Raw genomic sequence first — 18,651 nt, 5'->3', positions numbered from 1 at the left:
ATTATATATTTATATATATATATATCATATCTGCTTTTAAAGCAGATAGATGTGCTTATAGAAAAAGGAAGGTTTTTACTTTGTGTCTGTCGTATAACGCGCACGCGCGCGCGATTATCTATATATAAACTGTATGAAATTATTAAACTATTCCGTTCGTGAGATCGACATTTTTTTCTTTTCGTCTTCTGGGCACTGTTAATAAAGAGGAATAAATTAATAATAATGTGTTACTTTCGGTTTTTAAAGCTTCATGTACAATCTTGCTATGTAATAAATACATGTCTATAAAATTTTTTTATCCTTTGCACTGTAATGTCCCTGTAGATTAACATTATCTAGGAATAGAGAGAATATAATGGAAAAGAGTATTTAAAAGGGTTTTACAATTTAATACTTTAAATATAAAAACGAAAACAGTCTTCATCTTGTTGCAGCGCAGCTGATCAAACTAAAGGAGGCAAGGAAAAACAAGGACGGATCTAGACATTACATACGTGAACCCTTCTGCTGCAAAACCTAGAATGTAATTCAATAATCTAAACTTAATAAAATAGTATTAATCTGATTTTACTTACAGCTACTTAACACTAATTTCAAGATCTATTATGGCAAGTTGAGAGATAATTATACAGTTTTATTATATAGAAAAAAAAACTGTTTCACCTCTGTAACATATCGTTGCCATAAACCATTAAAATAAGAAATACCAATACGCTATCTAATTATAGCTACTTTACTCCCCAAAGCTACCTTTATCGAAAAGCAAACCCATATCATATTAGTATATACATTAATTTAATACTATTTTCTATATTGTATAAATAAACCGCACATAAGCTATCTTGGTGATAAAATATACACTGTGGACAATTCACTCTTATGTCGCATAAAGGATATAATATATGATGAATAATTTGGCATGCAATAATGATTCATGCAGGTCACGGGGCATAAAGTATATATAACCACAAACCAATGAAATAAAAATTCTTTATTCAACGAACGGCATGCGGTACAATAATAATAATATAATAATAATAATAATAATAATATGGTACATACAACAAATATCAGAGGCAGAACATGCTCATGCGAACAGGCCTCTGAGTTTTACAGATTATTAGACGGTTCTTTTCAATTAATACGGATTTAAAATATAATACTTCACACACACACACAAAGCCCATGTGTATTGTATAGATATATATGTATATACAAATACATATAAAACAAAATAAAAATTTTCGATTGATTTTTATTCCAAATTCGATCTGAAGAAAATATTAAACCGCCTAATAAGATCTGTTACTGAACATTTCACGTCTACAATATAATTGTTTTCCTTTTCGTTTTGCTCCTTTATAAAACAATTAAGCAAAATAATTCAATTCTAAGCAATCGTCAAGATTATTGCAGAAAAATGTATAGAGAAATGTATTGCTGAATTAAGCATAAGTGATAAAACATGAGATAAAATTCAATCTCATAATAATGTGTATATAAATCATTTTTATCGCGTATATATAGTGATAAAGCTCATCTTTGGTTTTCTACCCAACCCACAATCCAACCATCAGTAGAGGCAAATTGTTAATACCAAAAATAATACCGCTTTTTAAAATTTTATCTTATTAGAGCTGATTAAAAGATGTGTTATTATATTTCACAATAGCGTTAGAAATCAAGAAAAATCAATGTTGGATTGCAAGAGTAGATCTTCAGCTTATAACAAATTCCCCTTATGGAGTGCTTAGAAACTTATAATATCTTTTCATTCAGACAGGACAAGACGCATTCGCGTTTCCATGAAAGTAAATAGATGTTTGTTGCCTTAATAAATATCTCATGCGATCCAACATGGAAAACAATAATACCAACACAAATTATTAAGGGAATACATGGTTTTACTTAAAAATGGTGAAGGTACTTAGTAAAAACGTGATTGAATAACTAATAAACCTGCGACTATCATATATCAGTTTGAGTACAACAAAAACATAAAAATGATCGCATTAGCCATGGCTACTTTGACTTAAATAAGAATGGGAGACAGTCGAATAGGATAGCGGTACCTTGACGCGATCCGTAGATTCCTCTTCTTTACTACTGAGCTGACTAGGTCCATATTCTCTGCTTACCACACACAAAAATTCCGCGTGATCATCATTGCCATAGTTATATTGAGAACCTATGTTGATTAGCTATAAAACAGAAGGAAAACAGCATTTATATTTAAAGAAAACAAGAAGAAATACCATTGCAAGTCGCTAATAACAGGTACACAAGAAATTGCATAAATAATTACTTTCCAGCAAGAGATACAGCATAACATAATGATTATTTCATGTTTGTTTAACATTAACAAACAACAAGAATGTAATGATTCACTGTGTTATGCTCATATCAGACTACAATTTAATGCAAATTGATTTATAACTTTTCAGTGTTAATAAATAATTTAACTCTTTTAATTATATAAATTCTTCGTTGTTATGATAAGCTTATAAAATGCTCAAAAGAATTACGTTATTTATTAATATTGACATTATGTAAATCAATTTGCAACTCAATTTTAGGATATATCCATGCAAACTTACATAGCCGTGTAAATCTATTTATAAAAAAAATTATCCAATCATATTTTATGGATGTCCTTATGATTGGATAATTTTCTTTATGCATATATTTATGTGGCTCGGTGAATTTGTATAGATATATCATTAGTTAATATAACATAAAGTAAATATCAATGAAATAGTTGTGTTCATTTGAAATACCTGTTCAAATCTCCATCCATCCGACATTGTGGACACCATCTGTGTCAGCTCGTCCTCATGACATTGGATAACTCTATAGACGTGCTTCTTGGAATCCCTCTGTGGTCGAGTGTCCCTCAGAATGATTCTTTCTTTGACTAGCCGAATCAGTTCAGTGATATTGTAAAACTCTGCCTCCTCCAGCACACCTTCCTCCGTTAAATCCTTGTTGATAACCAATTTACCATGGCGTAGATAGTTCAAGATTGGACTGAAGTACATGGGGTCGCGATCTATCAGGTACGCTCCCGTTTCATCCTTAGGAAAACAAAACGGAAAGTTATTCACCGTATTTCGGTAGGGGAAGTGCAAGGATCACCGTTGTGGGGGAGAAGTTCGTCGTCATTCTCAACGTCAATGTGGACGATAAAACGCGACGATCGGTCGAACGGGTTCGTTTGAAATTCCCGGTAAGAAACAGTGTCAACTAACCCTGTCCGAAATAAGGTCCGAGTCCTCCTGACACAATCGGTAGAGAAACGAATTCGGATCTCTCGCCAGGGTGGTCTTCGCTGTCAGGAAGTACGTTCCGCCCACGTTCAGTCGCACCCACTGATTATTGCACCGCTTACCGACATGATTCTCTGTCATCTCGTGCGAGTTCGTATCGCCAAATTCCGCCATACTTGCATTGGCATCAATTGACATTAAAGGGAAAGCGGATCAGGTTGGGTCCGCGGGGCGGCTGGTCAGTGCAACGTCTTAAATCCGTCCAATTTGTCTAATTTGGAAAACGGAAATTGCCAGCAGCTGTAAAACGATGTCCTATTTACAATTACGTCATTTTGCAATTTCACTTGGTAATTTTAGAATAATTTCAAAGCATGCAATTTGTCAGCAAGAATATTGAATAAATTAAGTAGCTAATTATCGTTAATTTTGTTACTCTTTTGTTATTGTTAGTCTCGCACAATTGCTGATATCATATTATTAATAATAATTATATCATATACCTACTTTCAATTGTGAGAATATTGGAGATATCATCCATTTACAAAACGTATTTCGTCTTTATAGTGACGTATTGCCGAATAAGTAACTAATTATCGAATGATTACGCGCGGATTGATTTAACAATAAAGTAAAAATAACATTGTTCACTCGGGTTTATTCCACGTTCATTCAGATTCGAAACGGATTCAAACGGCTGCCATGTTTCCGAGGAGAGCTTCCGGCGTCAAGTTTCCGGCGCTCGTCGTCCCGAGAGCGGGCAACTTTGGACGCTTGGTTCTCGTTCGAGTTTTCCTCTTTCAGTCGTTTCGTTTTATTTCGTTTCACGCAAAAGAAAGGACGTACGAGAAAGAAACGGCGTTCGTTAGGAAGGACGGCGCGAGGCGCATTGCAACACCCTTGGGAGAGAAATCCTCGCCTACGGGGGGAGCGACCAAGTGCACCTCGGACCCGCTCGTGGTCTGGGTTCGAGGCTCGGTGCATAAAAACGTCCGTACCCCCGCGGTTTACCGGCAGTCATTGCGACACGATCACTCTATCGTGATATGCGGGGCGCCGCGTCGCGCGTCGTCACCGCCGCCGCCGTCGTCGCCGTCGCCGTCGTCGCCGTCGCCGTCGTCGCCGTCGCCGTCGTCGCCGTCGCCGTCGTCGCCGCGGACCACAATTGAACGTCGCGCTGCACGCAAGCTCGGGGCAACGCCGTGCAAGGATGCCGGTGAAGGTCGACGTGGTGCCTCCGCCGCCTGCGAATTCGAAGCAGCCGGGTGTCACCAAATCCTTGCTGTACAACGGTTCACGCTTCCAAGGCTCGCAAAAGTCCAAGGGCAACAGCTACGACGTGGAGGTGGTTTTGCAGGTTAGTCGTGCACTCCTTGCCGTGTCCCCTCTCCCTGCCCCGACACCGCTGTCCGCATCGCTGTTATGTCGTCATTTTTCGTAAATTGCGCCACAAATTGGCGATCGTGATCATTGTGATCCCGTCGACACAAACGTAGAGAGAACGCTCTCTCGACGACAGCGAGGTTGCCTGAGACGATCGTTTCTTCATCTTCTCTCTCTCTCTCTCTCTCTCTCCCTCCCTCCCTTCCTCCTTGCAGCGGATGATTCGCATATTTGCGTACAATCTAAGTTGACGTAAGCTGGAACTGGATTGTTTATGGGGTGGGATCAGTTTAATTCTTCATCATATCGCGTTTGTCCCGTTGCAGCATGTGGACGAGGAAAACAGTTATCTCTGTGGATACCTGAAGATCAAAGGTCTTACGGAGGAGTTTCCGACACTAACAACGTTCTTTGACGGCGAAATCATCTCGAAAAAGTATCCCTTTTTGACTCGCAAGTGGGATGCTGATGAAGATGTTGACAAGAAACACTGGGTTCGTAAGCTTATCGCTCAAGCTATTGCTATATGTAGTTTATCGCCAATAATGTGTCTGTATTTGTTTCTCTCATTCTTATTGTAGAGTAAATTCGAGTCGTTCTGCCAATATGCCAAAACATTCAATTCCGATACATTTGATTACGAGGCACTTAAAGGAACGGATTTTGTATTTATGAGGTGGAAGGAACACTTTCTGGTACCCGATCATACGATCAAAGATATCAATGGTGCCTCCTTCGCAGGATTTTACTATATTTGCTTCCAGAAATCCGCCGCCACGATAGAAGGCTTTTATTATCATCGTAGTTCCGAATGGTAAAACGCTGTATTATAAGTTAGAAAGTAGGTGTAACACTAAAGATCTCTAATTGATGATATTTGATTTCGGGATATACTAACTATATAATAACTGTATTTAAGGAAAAATTTATATCGCGAACGTACAATATGGAATGATTAAAATGATAATTTTATGTATGTTATTTCAGGTATCAATCCTTGAATCTGAGACATGTTCCAGAGCACAGTATACAAATTTACGAGTTCAGGTGAAGTCGATACCTTTCCTGAGAATTTCACAATATTCGCGTCTTTTCTTTTCTAGCATACAGATCTCATAAAAGATTTCATCTTATAAATCTTATTAGAAGTACCGTAATGAGTCTGATTATTATTTGTGACACGCCCCATAGTTCTGGGGAAGATTTACAGTGAAAAGTATTCAGGTTATCCTCTTAGTCGACTAAATTAAAAATTGTTTAGATCATGAAAATTTGAGTGCCTATTTAGTGAGTGATCGACTGCGGAGTAATTAATTTAACATGATTGATTGTAAAACGATTTTTAGTCGAAATAAATTACCTGATGCATATCATTTTAAATTATTGGTGTTTATTATTGAGTCTGAAAAAGGCTTCAAAATATGTTTTGTGTTTATTGTCATTGTATGCATGATTCAAGTACATTCAATATTTAGTCATTTGGTTTGGATCACTAACTGGAGCAAAATAAACCGTTTGCATGATATTATAAAATCGACTATTAAATTGTTTTTCCGAGCTTTGTAACAATCATGAAAACAATTGTGTGAGCCAATTTTTTTCGTTTCACGTTATTTAAAAGATTTATGAGATCTGTTTACTACATTAGAAAAGATAAAGTGTAATTGTTGTTTGAATGAAGCTGTACGTATGTCTCAAGAAAAAAGGAAAAAATGGAAATGGTAATCGTGAAAGAGTTATATCGAGGTTCGATCTTATTTTATGTTAAAAATTTATTTATTTTATGTGATTAAACTATCTGACTCTATTGTGTTTTATACATACATATATAAAATATATGTATACTTTATTTTAAGAATAGGTATTAGACATATGTTGGCTGTTCGTAAAACTTGTCTTCATACTTTTAATCGAATGTTAATTAAATATATCGATTCTCTTAGGAAAATAGTACATCGTTGTGATAAGCATTACTATGATTATGCATATATATATATATAAATTATATATATATATACGATTGTATATATAAGTTAACAAGCTGTAATAGAGATAATCATATAGCTTATCCAAGACTTATATTGGCATACTACAGCTTTCATTTGCGTGTGACGTTTATGGAACCGTTCTCAATCACCAGTGATATTGATGTTTCAAATGGTATACATTATTTTCGATATTACTTTTTATTTAGCCTTGTTAAATACTAATAATTTTGTTTTTCTCTTTTTATATTTGTACTAATTAATAATTTACCTAAATACTCAAATTGATAGAACGGTACATGTACTGTTTATAATAAAAGCGCATACAGAATCGATAAGTTTGTGTAACAAACAGTCACTTTGGATATTGGAAAACGTAGATACATACGTATAAGAGATAGTATATATTTAATATAATATATCAGATACTTTTAAGAGTACACTGATATTGTTAATTATGTTAAGTCGACTTTTATTATAAAAAAAAAAAGCTCTACTGTTGTCACATCCCTATTTGTAAGTTATATGTTGTTGTGTTTCTTTAAAAAGAATATCTTTATATATTATCAGTTATTGATATCACAATATTATATATATGAACATACCGTTCAAAATGTCATATCAATCTGTGAAATTTTATGTTATTTTTTTCAGTAATTTTTTTGCAAGCTGCAAAATTTGTCAATCTCAAACGCTAATAGAATTTAATTTTTGCTTGAAAAATATACGAATAGAAAGTATGATATTTATTGACGATAATCGTTTTACTATACAGTTATTTACGAAAGGATCGTTTGAATACTTGCTTTATAAAACTTCTATGGGTTTATAAATATTCGCTTTATTTTTATTATACAACCGCATGTGCTTTAAATTGGAACACAATTATAAATGAACATAAATTAAAGTCGGATTTTTCGTTATCATATAAATAGAACCACTGTGTAGATGGAAATACATCGATGAAAGTTACAATGCTCAAATTAACAAGAAAGTAGTGTATTACAAATTACTAAGAAGAAGATTTTACCAATTCCAGCGATTGAATTTAATAAGAAACTATTAAGAAATTAATTAATAAACTGTAACTAAACCGTAGTTTAAAAAAGCTAGAACGTGTTTACAAATATATACAGCAAATGTGTGAAACAGGCTCTCTATTCAACAAAATTAGTATTTCGCTATTAAATTAGAAGCATTTTGGCAAACGGGACGGTATCTTCCGTTCTTCCCTTTCTTAACACGTGGTGGCCCCTTTTAAGTGAATATTCCTTCATATATGAAAGATGTTATTCTCTTGTAACAAAATATGTATATATAATTAAAACGTGTGAACTCTATTTATTAAAGAAAATTTGGTATTCGAAATAGGAAGTCCGTTTTCAAATCTTTACATATCGATTACATGCATTGCATAATGCGTTAATGTGAAGTTTATTTAGTATATCTCACAGACAAGTAAGCACATCGTGTTATATTCATATAAAACAATATTATAATATAGTTCTTTCTTTATATACACAGAATATAATTTAGTTAAATCTAACGTAATATAAATATACATCTCATGTGCTTTCCTGGCATCGAGTGATTTGTTACAGACAATAGAGATCGAGTGTGTTTCTATCTATTCATGTATCTATATTACACACAAACGCATCTCCTTGCAATCTTACACTGTACATGTATGTGACTTACATTTAGGTAACATAAAATAAGACGATACTTTTAAATAACGTATTTGGGGAAGGGGGAGGTCTGGATTTATCTCTCGTTAAAAATGAGAATAAAGATCGTATCGCTTTGCGCGATTCACAATTATCATATTATCGGGGGAGTGATAACAAGATAAAAATGAGGAAATCATCTGATCTCACTCGATCAACAGAATGCAATAGTAAAAAGTCGTGCCGTAGAAAGAGTCAATTTTATTGCTCTTCATAAAACCGTCTTCTTAAAAAATATATAGCTCTTCCGCGCTCGGTAACCGGTAGTTTCCGATAAAACGGTTTTCGCATCGTAAGCAAGTGAAAATATATATTTATATATGTTGCTAAATATATCTCGAGTTAGCTGCTCTAACTTTCTACACTTACGCTATCATCATTAGTCTACACCACAACCACCGTAGACTTAGCGAACTTGTACTTTTCAATTCATTACTCGCTGCTCCCGTAAGCTTATGATCGAAGAAAAAACATTCCGCACAGAGAGATACGTTTGTGGAAAGGGATGCTTTTCCAACAACGGCCAAAAGAAACAAAGCGGCTTACAAGGATTTTAAAATATGGGCACACTCGAGTCGCGTAATGTAATGTCGCGTGATATATCGCGTATTTTATAAACCTTTGTAATCCTGATACATTATCTTTACGCGATGAAAACTCGTGCGAGAGCTTTACAATTAATAACAAACTCGGTAACGTTTAAACAATTTCCTTGCTTACGTGCCGCGACTCTCTCTCTCTCTCTCTTAATTTCGTAAACAGATGGCACGGATACATGACAGCTCGTCTCCTCTAAGCTCGTTAATAATCATTCGGATGGTAAAACTGTGTGCGCGGCTTGCGGATGTGTGAAAAAATATATATGAAATGTATCTCACGATATAAACGCAACAAGTATATCCCGTCAACGTTGGCAAGTGACGAATTGTAATTTCATATATTTATACTATTTCATACTAACAGTAATTACTATGAATCGTGAAACAACATTGTAAACGTGTTTGCATCCTCGATAAAACGGAGAGGGAAAAGGGAAGGAAGAACGCTGATTGCTGCACGACGCTTTTGTAAGTAACCGCTACCCTGATTTCTGTCCTTTGTCGCTCTCAAGACACTGTGCAGGAATTACGACCGACGCAACTTGTGCGGGAATCGGCGATGCTGCCGGGCGAGCTGCCAGGCGTCGACAGCCCGCCGTTATTGTGACCCACCCCGACAAAGCGTAACTTCCGATGATGCGAGCCCAGGCTTTTGCTCGAACTCAACGAACGGTTGCCGTTGTAGCGCAGCTGGGATGTGGTCGTCATCGCGTATGATTTCAAGTGCGATTTGATTGACTTGGGCAACGGTAGTTGGTCGATACCGTAAACCGTCGTTCGAGCCACTATCGCACGGCACGCCAGTTCTTGCAAGCTGAGCACTGCAAAGTAAATTATGTCTCATTGTTTTGATCCCTAGATCTTAGGCCGGTGTTTATATTAAAGAGACTATCTTAAATACAGTTTTAATATCATAATAAGTTATAAGCAAATCACCAATTCACATTAGCAGTTTAAGACATTACTCTTAAAGTAGATTGACTAAATATCGATTTTAGAAATCACTGATCGATACCTTTATTGGATCGCCATAATCTTTCCATGCCGTTTCTGTGTAGCGCCATCCGAGAGAGCTCTGAAAAGCTCTCACGGATGTTGAAATCGCAGAGAGGTGAGACTTCAAAGAAGGCCATTCGATTCTTAGCCGCGTAAGCCTCTGCATCTCGTTCACCCACTTGTCTTTTGAAAGCCAAGTGCAGACGATTGCCAACCAGTACTTTCGGTACGCCAGGAGCATGCTGTAAAGTTTCACGTTAAGATACATTTTTGCATGCTGTCGGAAGCATTGGAATCATAGCTCGTCAAATAAAATCTGACCTCTTCGACTTCTTTCAGCCACCTATCGATGCCATCGAAGGACCACTTGTTGGTAATGTCGTATACCAGGAGTATACCTTGAGCACCTCTGGAGTACGACCGAATAATTGTGCAGAATCTACCTTGACCCGATGTATCCCATAATTGTAACTTGACTCGTTTTCCATCTAGTAGGATGGTGGTAGTCTTGTAAGCTGAAAAAGTTAAACAATCAGCTCTAATGTTTATTTTTATAAAAATAAATTAACTTTAATCTCAATTTTATTTATTCAATCGCGTTTTCTAATTCTTCCATCTTTCCAAGAAAAAGATAAGGAGTAAATCAAGATTAATCTGTACTAGTTGAAATAGACACGAGTCTTAAATGACTTTGAAAAAAAAAAAGAAGAATTATATAGAGAAGTATTACTGTGTTGCTAGATTACAAGTTTCAATGTATCATAATTAACTTTTTTTTTCTTTAACATGAAAAAAAAAGAGGAAAGACGAACCGTGCGAGAAGTTGAGCTAAAAAGAGTAGGTCTAATATTTTGTTACATGTATTGAGAAGGCCCAGGGAAAGTTGTACGATACTGAGAGACTGAAAAGTCCTACCGCTGCCGCTGCAGAACGGCGACTCAGCGGCGCCGTCCTCGAGACCGCTCAAGATCTCTTGCTTGCCAACATCGCTGTCTCCCACCAGAAGGAACTTGAGCAGGTAGTCGTACTGCTTCTCCTGACGAGGCTTCGCCGTGCTGGCCTCACCCGCAGCCATAATATCCGCCTGTCGCAGATCCTGAGCATACTGCAGGCGAGCCACGGGGCGACCAAGCTCGCCCTGCCGCTGTCGCACTTCCTCTCGTGTTCGCGGCACGCGGACGGATCCTCCTTCACCGCCGTCGCCACTTCGACGGCGACCTCGTCGGGCACTTGGCCGGTGAAAGCTATCGCATCGTACCGCGGTGCACAGGTACGTCGCGTCGATTCTCTCATGGATCTCGGTCGCGACGATCGCGGCCACCCTCTTTACGCGACCGGGACACGGATCCCGAGTACCCCGACAACGCAAACGCGTATCATAACAAAGCAAACAGGGCTGACAGGACTTTCTCGTCGACGCGCTTTCCCCGTTGTTGTCGCACTTGTCCCTACCACCTGCACCGCGCACTAGTCCCTCGCCTCGCGTGACACTGCGCAATCAAGCTGCGCGCTGTCGCGAAATCCGCGAAGGTCGAGTGCGTTCGTGATTCGCGTCGCGTATCATTCCAAGTGGTGTCCTCTGAAGGAGCAAAGACAAATCACCCTCTAAAGAGAGTAAACGTCAAAATTGCACAAAAAACTAAAAATTATTCGCAATACGGTGCAAGCTAAAGAATAAAATATTATTGTATTGCCTTATCTCATTTCATAAAACAAATACTTTATCAAGCGAGCAATTTGAATGATTTCAGTGCCATCTACATCAGTTAATTCGTTCACGCGCCCGTCACCGCCTCGAACACGTTTCCATATTTTCAATTCACCCGGCCTGGTCACGTGTGGAAGGAGCGACCTGATTGGTTCGTGATCGTCGAATGTGAAACGGGTGCTTCCAGGTGCTTTCCACATCGTGCTTTCATTGAATAACCATTGAATTTCATGGATAACGCTGCAACTTTCATCGAACATTTCTTTTCATCAGTAGTTATCGCTAGTAGAGTAGTTTTATGGACAACTCCGATTACTCCGATTAACTCTATTCGGCTACTGGAATTGACCAATCGCACCTGCTAACGATAGAATTGGAATTAATCTAAGCGCTTATTGGATGATAGACTAATTAGGACAAAAAAAGGGTTTCCGCTACTCTGATGGTAAATAATAGAGCTCTAAGGGTGCGTCCCGATGGAGAAAGAAATAGCGGAGTTAAGGTTGGATTATACTGGCCGTAATCTGTTAACTTATGCTGTAATCTGTAAAAATTGACCAATTATAATCGATTATTCCCCTCTCATTCGACTGTGATTGGTCAATTTTTACAGATTACGGCATAAGTTAACAGTTTACGGCCAGTATAAATCAACCTTTACTGTTCCGTTCCGTTATTTCTGACTCCATGTGACTGCACCCTAATCGTTTGTTCTTTCTTCTTTCTGGTCGACGTGATCAATGACAATACAACCGGAGAACATTGATTTAAGAAAACTAAGCTTTTCCGAATCTGAGGTAAATTTTGCACAAGTTTCAGGAAAATAGGAAAGCTAAATTACTTTTACATGACATAATTAAAATACATACGAGGATCGTGCTTGACGTAAAAACGGATCAATTGAATCGAGCGCTGTTCGATCATTTTTACCCAACAAGCTCATTATATTTGCGATATATTGTCACGTATCATCATATAAATAATGTACTTATGTCAATTTTTTACTTTCGATTTATTATTAACTGTATAGAAATTCTAATGATTATATCTGATCTTCTGTCTACGAGCCATTTACCGATTTACGTTATCGGGAATTCTCCTGAATTCCCCTTCGGGACTTGGAAGGGGGGTGCGATGTAATTGGATGTAATCGAGGGGGGGCGGGGGCACGTCCGCGAGGGTCCGCAAGTCGAGTCCCCGGCGCGGCGTTCGAACCGGGCACCGATTCGCGGGTTGCCGTGTCACGTGGTGGTGCTCGTCCACGTTTCGGATTGTGGGTAAACAAGAGGAAGAAAATATTTGTGCCGCGCGTGTATCGTCATCGTGTCGCCGGGAGCGCGCGCGCGCTCGCTCGCCCGCTTGTCACTGCCTATACCGTCGTCAGTTCTTGTTGAATCTGTAGGGCGAGGATCAACAAAGAGAGCGCGTGACACGAGAAGGCGAGGTGAACTCGAACGACCGCGGAGACAGGAGCGAACTTAGAAGGTGCTTGACTCGGTGCTGCTTGTACATACTAGAGCGCGCGCGCGCGCGCGCATAAATGAAAGAAAGAGAGAGATCGCGGCATCGTGCCGTGCTCCGTTCCCGTACTCGATACACATATATATATGCCACACACATGCGCGCGCGCGTCCCCGAATAACGAACCCACTCGGCGCGGAGAAAGGAGTTTGAGGAGAGCCGGCCATATTTCACATATTTCGCGCGAGTATATCTCGCGGGTGCATACGCGGCTCGCGTGCCGTGTCCTCTCTCTTTCTCTCTTCCTTCGGCGTTTATTACCCGCGCGCGCGCGCCCGATTTCGACTTGCCCGCTGACCGGGCGCTACGATTTTCTTGCCCGTCGTTTTTCTTCATCCCCCTCCTTCTACTCCGCTCGCAAACGTCACCCCTCTCCACTATCACGGCGCACACACACACACATTCTCACCGTCTAATTTTCGTCATCTTTATATACTTGTATACCGAGACGCCTGTATTTCTTCAATTTTGCCGGTTTATCTCGCATCCGTTCGTTCCGCCGTCGCGTTTTATCTATTTATCTAGCGTATCTGAATGGCACGAAACGAACGTCCGTGAATTCATCTCTCTTTCTCGACCTAGCAGCTATCTATCCGCATTGCTCTCTCTCTCTCTTCTCTCTCTCTCTCTCTCTCTCTCTCTCTCTCTCTCTCTCTCTCTCTCTCTCTCTCTCGTCTTGCGCCATCTCTTTCGCGCGCGCTAACTCTCTCTCTCTCCCGTCTCGGCCGTCTTCCTCTCTTTTCCGTGCCTGCTCTCTCGGCTTACACATCACGGCTCATTCGTTCTCGGTGCTATGTCTACGTACTCTCGTACCCAGGAGAGCGACGCGTGGGCCCTATTGGCACTGAAGTCGGCGCCGGCCAGTCCGTCGAAGATGCAGTGGAATCCAGAGTCGAACGGGGCGCCGATAGCGCGACTCGAGGCCCGCGAGTTCGAGTACATGGTTAGGCAACGACGCATCACGATCGGCCGCAACAGCAGCAAGGGTGAGGTCGACGTTAACATGGGCCATTCCAGCTTTATCTCACGCCGGCACCTCGAGATCTTCTACGAGCATCCATTTTTCTATATGGTCTGCAACGGCAAGAACGGCGTGTTCGTCGACGGGGTGTTTCAACGCAAGGGCGCCCCTGTCTATCAACTGCCAAAGACGTGAGTCTCCCTCCTCACGGACGTTATTTATTTATTATTGTTTCACGCGCCCGACCGCGCCGGCCTGCGCCGGCCTTCTCTCCGATGAAACATCATTGGGAGGTTGTTTTTTAATCCTACTCTAACCCTCGTTGCTTCGCTAAGCTGTTATGGTAAAATCAAAAGTTTAATGATCTTGTAATATTTATATCTGTTACCTTGAAATTTCTCTTGTTCATAAATGAAGCTTATAAATTTGTAGTCCCTTTCTCGTTAGTCCTTAATAGACAAAGGTAGCCGTGACCCTGACAATTATAAAAGATGATTATGTAAAAATGAATGAGAGCACGGAGCAGTTATTCTTGTAACAGAACTACAATAACTAGTCTTTAGGTCTATTCTTTTCAGCTCAATTTGCTACACCGTTTGTTCCTTCTTTTCTGTCCAACCTAGAGAGAAAAAGAGAAAAGGAACGATGCAACAAGTTTAACTGAAAAGAACAGGTTATTTATAAAAGTATGATCGAACAAAGATTCTGGATTCTTGTCAATATTAATAACTTTAAGTTATAGATGTAACAATATTTAGCAATATTTTGATACTGGTGAATAAATTTAAATCTGTGTACAAAATTAAATACAACTTTTATGATAGTAAAAACTTGTTAAAGTTTTTACAAGTATGCAAAAATTTACTTAGATTTTCATAAATTTTTGAACGATATATTATAAAAATTTGCAGTAAAATTCAAAGTTCCAAGTTCCTAACAAGTTGCAGGCGCAAAATTCCACATGGCTAATGGAGGATTAAAATATTTATTATCGTTGAATTTATATAATTGATGATAATACTTTCTGTTTCGTATATCTTATAAAACTACAATTGACTTCAATGGTGTTGCAGATGTACATTCAGATTTCCAAGTACAACGATAAAGCTGATGTTCCAGTCGCTTGTTGATGAGCAGGAACAGAGTAACATACGCGTGCCCTCACCGCCGAAGCAGCGGGCACCACTACCTCCTTTACGGATAAACATACCAGACGCCGGGTATAGCAGCCCGTTCCCGTCGCCAACGGGAACAATAAGCGCCGCTAATTCGTGTCCGGCAAGTCCGCGTGCCGGTCAGGGTAGAAGAAACATTTCAGCGGATTTGCAGATGGTTGCGGCGTATGCCGCTTCTGTAGCAAACGATTCGCAGAATTCCACTTTAGATAGGCATAGCTTGGACAGTGGACAGAGCTCCAGTAGACAAATAAGCCCGGAGCCTGGTGCTGATGCTCGTTATAGAGGTAACAGTTCAGGCCCGAATGGTACAGCACCACATTACAGTCCACCAAAAGATGACTCGAAACCACCATACTCCTATGCGCAACTGATTGTCCAGGCAATTGCCTCGGCACACGATAAACAACTTACCTTATCAGGCATCTATTCATACATCACGAAGCACTATCCATATTATAGGACTGCAGATAAGGGTTGGCAGAATTCTATACGGCATAATTTGTCGTTGAATCGCTATTTTATCAAAGTGCCCAGGAGTCAAGAAGAGCCAGGGAAGGGTTCTTTTTGGAAAATAGATCCTCAGTCGGAAAATAAACTTATTGAACAGGCATTCAGACGAAGACGGCAGCGTGGTGTACCGTGTTTCCGTGCGCCCTTTGGAACACTGTCGTCAAGGTAACATTGAGAAAAGCTTCGTGTTGTCTGTATCGCATATATCGATCAATAATTTATTTAATATTATAACTTAACGCCATGTATACTTCGATTAACAGAAGTGCTCCAGCGTCTCCATCTCATGTAGGAATCAGTGGTTTAATTACGCCTGAGTGTCTAAGCAGAGAGACTTCTCCTGGACCTGAATCTTATCCGGACAGTTCGGTCCCATCTCCAGCTGGACAACTCGCGACAAGTCAGTCAGCGCCCGGTTCTCCCGGACATCCATATACATCGTCCCAGACAACTCATAAGGGACGTCTTATGCAAACAGTGGTAACAAATGGTGTTAGTGGCGATGCCACAGGAAGAGAAGGTAATTTTTTTGTCTTGTAATCTAGAAATTTTTTTGTTGTTGAGAAATACTTTACGATTCGTTTTTTTTTTTTTTATTATAACAGAAAAATATTTGGTGCCTGGAAATGCTGTAGAGGACCATTCTTTATCTCCAGCTGGCCAATATAGTCCAGCTCCTGTTATTGTACAAACAACCTATAACTACAGGTACAATTACGTTACGTTCTTAATTCGCATGATATCTTACTGATATACATAATTTACAATTAACTTTCTGTTTGCAACAGTGGAAATTTTATCAGCCCTGATGCTGGCATTGGGGGAGTTAGCAAACGCACTCATGAAGAATCCGATAGCTCGCCAGGTTCACCGGCCCCGCTTGCGATCGTCGAGAGCCCTGAGCCTCCTGAACATCAACCATCGCAATCTAAACGTCAACGTATTCACGAAATGGATGATCATTGAACTGATATATTTAGCATCCTGTTACGTAGAACATTACATTTACATTATTTGCCTGTCGTCGAACACACATATACACACACACACATACACTGCAAACTTCATTTTATTTTAACCGCATAACCCGCTTTAGACTGCACATAATCGAGATCGAGCATCAGTTTAATGTTCTCGCGAGAATTGCGAGAAACTGTTGTGTGTACGAGCCTGCAAAAGAAAATCAACCACTGAGAGAAAGAGAACGAGCAGAAGACACTTTTCCTATCCTAGACTTCATGTTTTCAACATGATTTTCTCAACAACAGTCAATGTATATAAGATATATATATACTTTATTAAATGCTTTCTCTTTATGACTTGTTAACTTCGGCAGAAGATATAGTATATATGTATATGGAGCTTATTTGATCGAAGGTCATCCAAAATAGTAACAGCAGCTGTTGCGCTGACACATCAAATTGCAATAATGTGATGCGGTAACGTGTGCCATTCAGCGTTTAGCCGATATATTAAATAGACAAAGAGAGAAGAGGAAACGAGAGTGTTATCCAGTGTAATCCATTGAATTGAGCGAAAATGCGATTTATCCATAGCTGAATCCGCTGACCGATATCCATTTTATTCGCGCAATTTCTGTTTTCGTATTATCGCTTGCACCGGCTTGGCGTCGTCATCGCGACCAATGAAGATTAACGATAGGCAAAGTGATAAGAGAGCTGAAAAAATAGATTATTATTACAATTAGCGTTCTTAAGACGCTCAATCGAACGTTCTATCTGAGAACAAAGATAAGACGCAGAATACTATCAGTGTGACAATGAGAAAGTCGATAAAAATCGGGTGGATAAACCGACGAGCTTTTATAACATTAATGATGTGGTCTCTGCTAGAGATTGTTACCAGAGCCAGAGGAAACAAAAAATAGAGCCTTATAATTAATGTATGTTTTACATTGTAATTAATGTAAGGACGTGATTTACGTTAGTAAAACCTAATTCGAGCTGATCGAGCGGCTATACACGGGAACATACTGTATAAACATAATACTTCTTCTATAGGCAGTTCACGTGCGCATCTCGCTGATCCGGCGAGAAAATAGGGGGAAAGGGGGGGGAGAGAATATCTTCCAAGACAAAGTTTTTCGAATTTGATTTTCATTCCGAGTTCTCGCCGCCCTTCGATTGTTTTGTTGCAGCAATGGAATAGGGTTCATCTAAACTTAATATGCCCAATTTCTTCACCTCTAGATATAACGCTTTACCTTTGTCAAGGAGATATCTTTTGAATAAAGTTATCCATAAGTTATCTGCAAGTGAAGAAATTAGCCATTAATCATTTATAATAGTTTCATTTTTAATTAATATAGAAAAACCGTTTTAATTTAAAAAAAATTTAAAAAAAAGAATAGATAAAGGTAAAGCGAAAACGAAAGACGGGCGAGAGAATTTTATAAAACAATGTCGAGAGGGAAAATGATTAATGTAATTGGCGATAATGATGCCCAACTCGATTACTTACTGATTTCTCCTGCGATCGGTTTACTTTTCTCGTGCAATCGTAGTTAATCGTAAACTCGCCGATTCTCCTAGAACGTCGGCGTTAGGCAAGATAAAAATAAACATTACGAAACAAAAAAAAAACAGGAAAAACGATACATGCTAGCGTTAGATTTATGGTGGAGCAAAAGGAGAGGCAACAGGATTGATGCGTTATACGAGATCGGAAAAGAGCGTGGTGCAATAAAGAGGAAAAAAAAAAAGGAAGAAAAAGGGAAGGAAAAAACGAAATTTATTTTTCGCACCTTTCGCGAGAGCGAGCGTTCTATCTGAAACGTTTATTTTTCTATAGTCG

General features: G+C 39.2%; 4 protein-coding genes across 7 annotated transcripts; 2 read left to right on the top strand and 2 right to left on the bottom strand.

Moving 5' to 3' along the window:
* Window positions 1–432: 432 nt before the first annotated feature.
* On the bottom strand, window positions 433–3,522 carry inc (BTB/POZ domain-containing protein inc). Of its 2 annotated transcripts, XM_018546453.1 has the most exons (4): window positions 3,252–3,522; window positions 2,781–3,077; window positions 2,076–2,204; window positions 433–519 (listed from the first exon to the last, which is right to left on the bottom strand). In XM_018546453.1, exons 1-4 carry the CDS (start codon window positions 3,465–3,467, stop codon window positions 490–492), a joined length of 672 nt encoding a protein of 223 aa, XP_018401955.1. In that variant the 5' UTR covers window positions 3,468–3,522; the 3' UTR covers window positions 433–489. The 2 variants fall into 2 exon arrangements, with proteins under 2 accessions (XP_018401955.1, XP_018401954.1); XM_018546452.1 differs by lacking the exon at window positions 433–519 and having other exon boundaries at window positions 1,970–2,204; window positions 3,252–3,467.
* A 902-nt stretch (window positions 3,523–4,424) lies between these two features.
* Window positions 4,425–6,322, top strand: LOC108779092 (glucose-induced degradation protein 4 homolog). Its single transcript, XM_018546447.1, has 4 exons — window positions 4,425–4,626; window positions 4,979–5,146; window positions 5,234–5,466; window positions 5,640–6,322. The coding sequence occupies exons 1-4, from the start codon at window positions 4,480–4,482 to the stop codon at window positions 5,701–5,703; spliced, it is 612 nt and encodes a 203-aa protein (XP_018401949.1). The 5' UTR covers window positions 4,425–4,479; the 3' UTR covers window positions 5,704–6,322.
* Window positions 6,323–7,464: 1,142 nt separating this feature from the next.
* Window positions 7,465–11,383, bottom strand: Rab40 (RAS oncogene family member Rab40). 2 transcript variants are annotated; one of them, XM_018546384.1, is made up of 4 exons: window positions 10,818–11,383; window positions 10,281–10,474; window positions 9,979–10,201; window positions 7,465–9,784 (listed from the first exon to the last, which is right to left on the bottom strand). In XM_018546384.1, exons 1-4 carry the CDS (start codon window positions 11,032–11,034, stop codon window positions 9,471–9,473), a joined length of 948 nt encoding a protein of 315 aa, XP_018401886.1. In that variant the 5' UTR covers window positions 11,035–11,383; the 3' UTR covers window positions 7,465–9,470. The 2 variants fall into 2 exon arrangements, with proteins under 2 accessions (XP_018401886.1, XP_018401885.1); XM_018546383.1 differs by having other exon boundaries at window positions 10,875–11,067.
* A 1,655-nt stretch (window positions 11,384–13,038) lies between these two features.
* FoxK (forkhead box K) lies at window positions 13,039–18,449 on the top strand. 2 transcript variants are annotated; one of them, XM_018546513.1, is made up of 6 exons: window positions 13,039–13,152; window positions 14,006–14,340; window positions 15,223–16,002; window positions 16,101–16,357; window positions 16,443–16,545; window positions 16,626–18,449. In XM_018546513.1, the coding sequence occupies exons 2-6, from the start codon at window positions 14,063–14,065 to the stop codon at window positions 16,801–16,803; spliced, it is 1,596 nt and encodes a 531-aa protein (XP_018402015.1). In that variant the 5' UTR covers window positions 13,039–13,152; window positions 14,006–14,062; the 3' UTR covers window positions 16,804–18,449. The 2 variants fall into 2 exon arrangements, with proteins under 2 accessions (XP_018402015.1, XP_018402014.1); XM_018546512.1 differs by lacking the exon at window positions 13,039–13,152 and having other exon boundaries at window positions 13,882–14,340.
* Window positions 18,450–18,651: the final 202 nt, after the last annotated feature.

The sequence above is a fragment of the Cyphomyrmex costatus genome, unplaced genomic scaffold, assembly GCF_001594065.2.
Source record: "Cyphomyrmex costatus isolate MS0001 unplaced genomic scaffold, Ccosl1.0 scaffold55, whole genome shotgun sequence".
Classification (NCBI taxonomy): Eukaryota; Metazoa; Arthropoda; class Insecta; order Hymenoptera; family Formicidae; genus Cyphomyrmex; species Cyphomyrmex costatus.
Note: the sequence above shows the minus strand (reverse complement) of the source record. Positions and strands in the feature narration are given on the sequence as shown.

Coding starts and splice junctions, on each gene's coding strand:
- inc (XM_018546452.1), bottom strand. CDS start 3,467: ATGTCAATTGATGCCAATGCAAGTATGGCGGAATTTGGCGATACGAAC. Junction 3,078..3,251: donor CGGACCTTATTTCGGACAGG/GTTAGTTGACAC, acceptor TGTTTTCCTAAG/GATGAAACGGGAGCGTACCT. Junction 2,205..2,780: donor ATGGATGGAGATTTGAACAG/GTATTTCAAATG, acceptor TCTGTTTTATAG/CTAATCAACATAGGTTCTCA.
- LOC108779092 (XM_018546447.1), top strand. CDS start 4,480: ATGCCGGTGAAGGTCGACGTGGTGCCTCCGCCGCCTGCGAATTCGAAG. Junction 5,147..5,233: donor ATGTTGACAAGAAACACTGG/GTTCGTAAGCTT, acceptor TTCTTATTGTAG/AGTAAATTCGAGTCGTTCTG. Junction 5,467..5,639: donor TATCATCGTAGTTCCGAATG/GTAAAACGCTGT, acceptor ATGTTATTTCAG/GTATCAATCCTTGAATCTGA.
- Rab40 (XM_018546384.1), bottom strand. CDS start 11,034: ATGGCTGCGGGTGAGGCCAGCACGGCGAAGCCTCGTCAGGAGAAGCAG. Junction 10,202..10,280: donor GGCTGAAAGAAGTCGAAGAG/GTCAGATTTTAT, acceptor GAAACTTTACAG/CATGCTCCTGGCGTACCGAA. Junction 9,785..9,978: donor ATTATGGCGATCCAATAAAG/GTATCGATCAGT, acceptor TTTACTTTGCAG/TGCTCAGCTTGCAAGAACTG.
- FoxK (XM_018546512.1), top strand. CDS start 13,982: ATGTCTACGTACTCTCGTACCCAGGAGAGCGACGCGTGGGCCCTATTG. Junction 14,341..15,222: donor GTCTATCAACTGCCAAAGAC/GTGAGTCTCCCT, acceptor ATGGTGTTGCAG/ATGTACATTCAGATTTCCAA. Junction 16,003..16,100: donor TTTGGAACACTGTCGTCAAG/GTAACATTGAGA, acceptor TTCGATTAACAG/AAGTGCTCCAGCGTCTCCAT.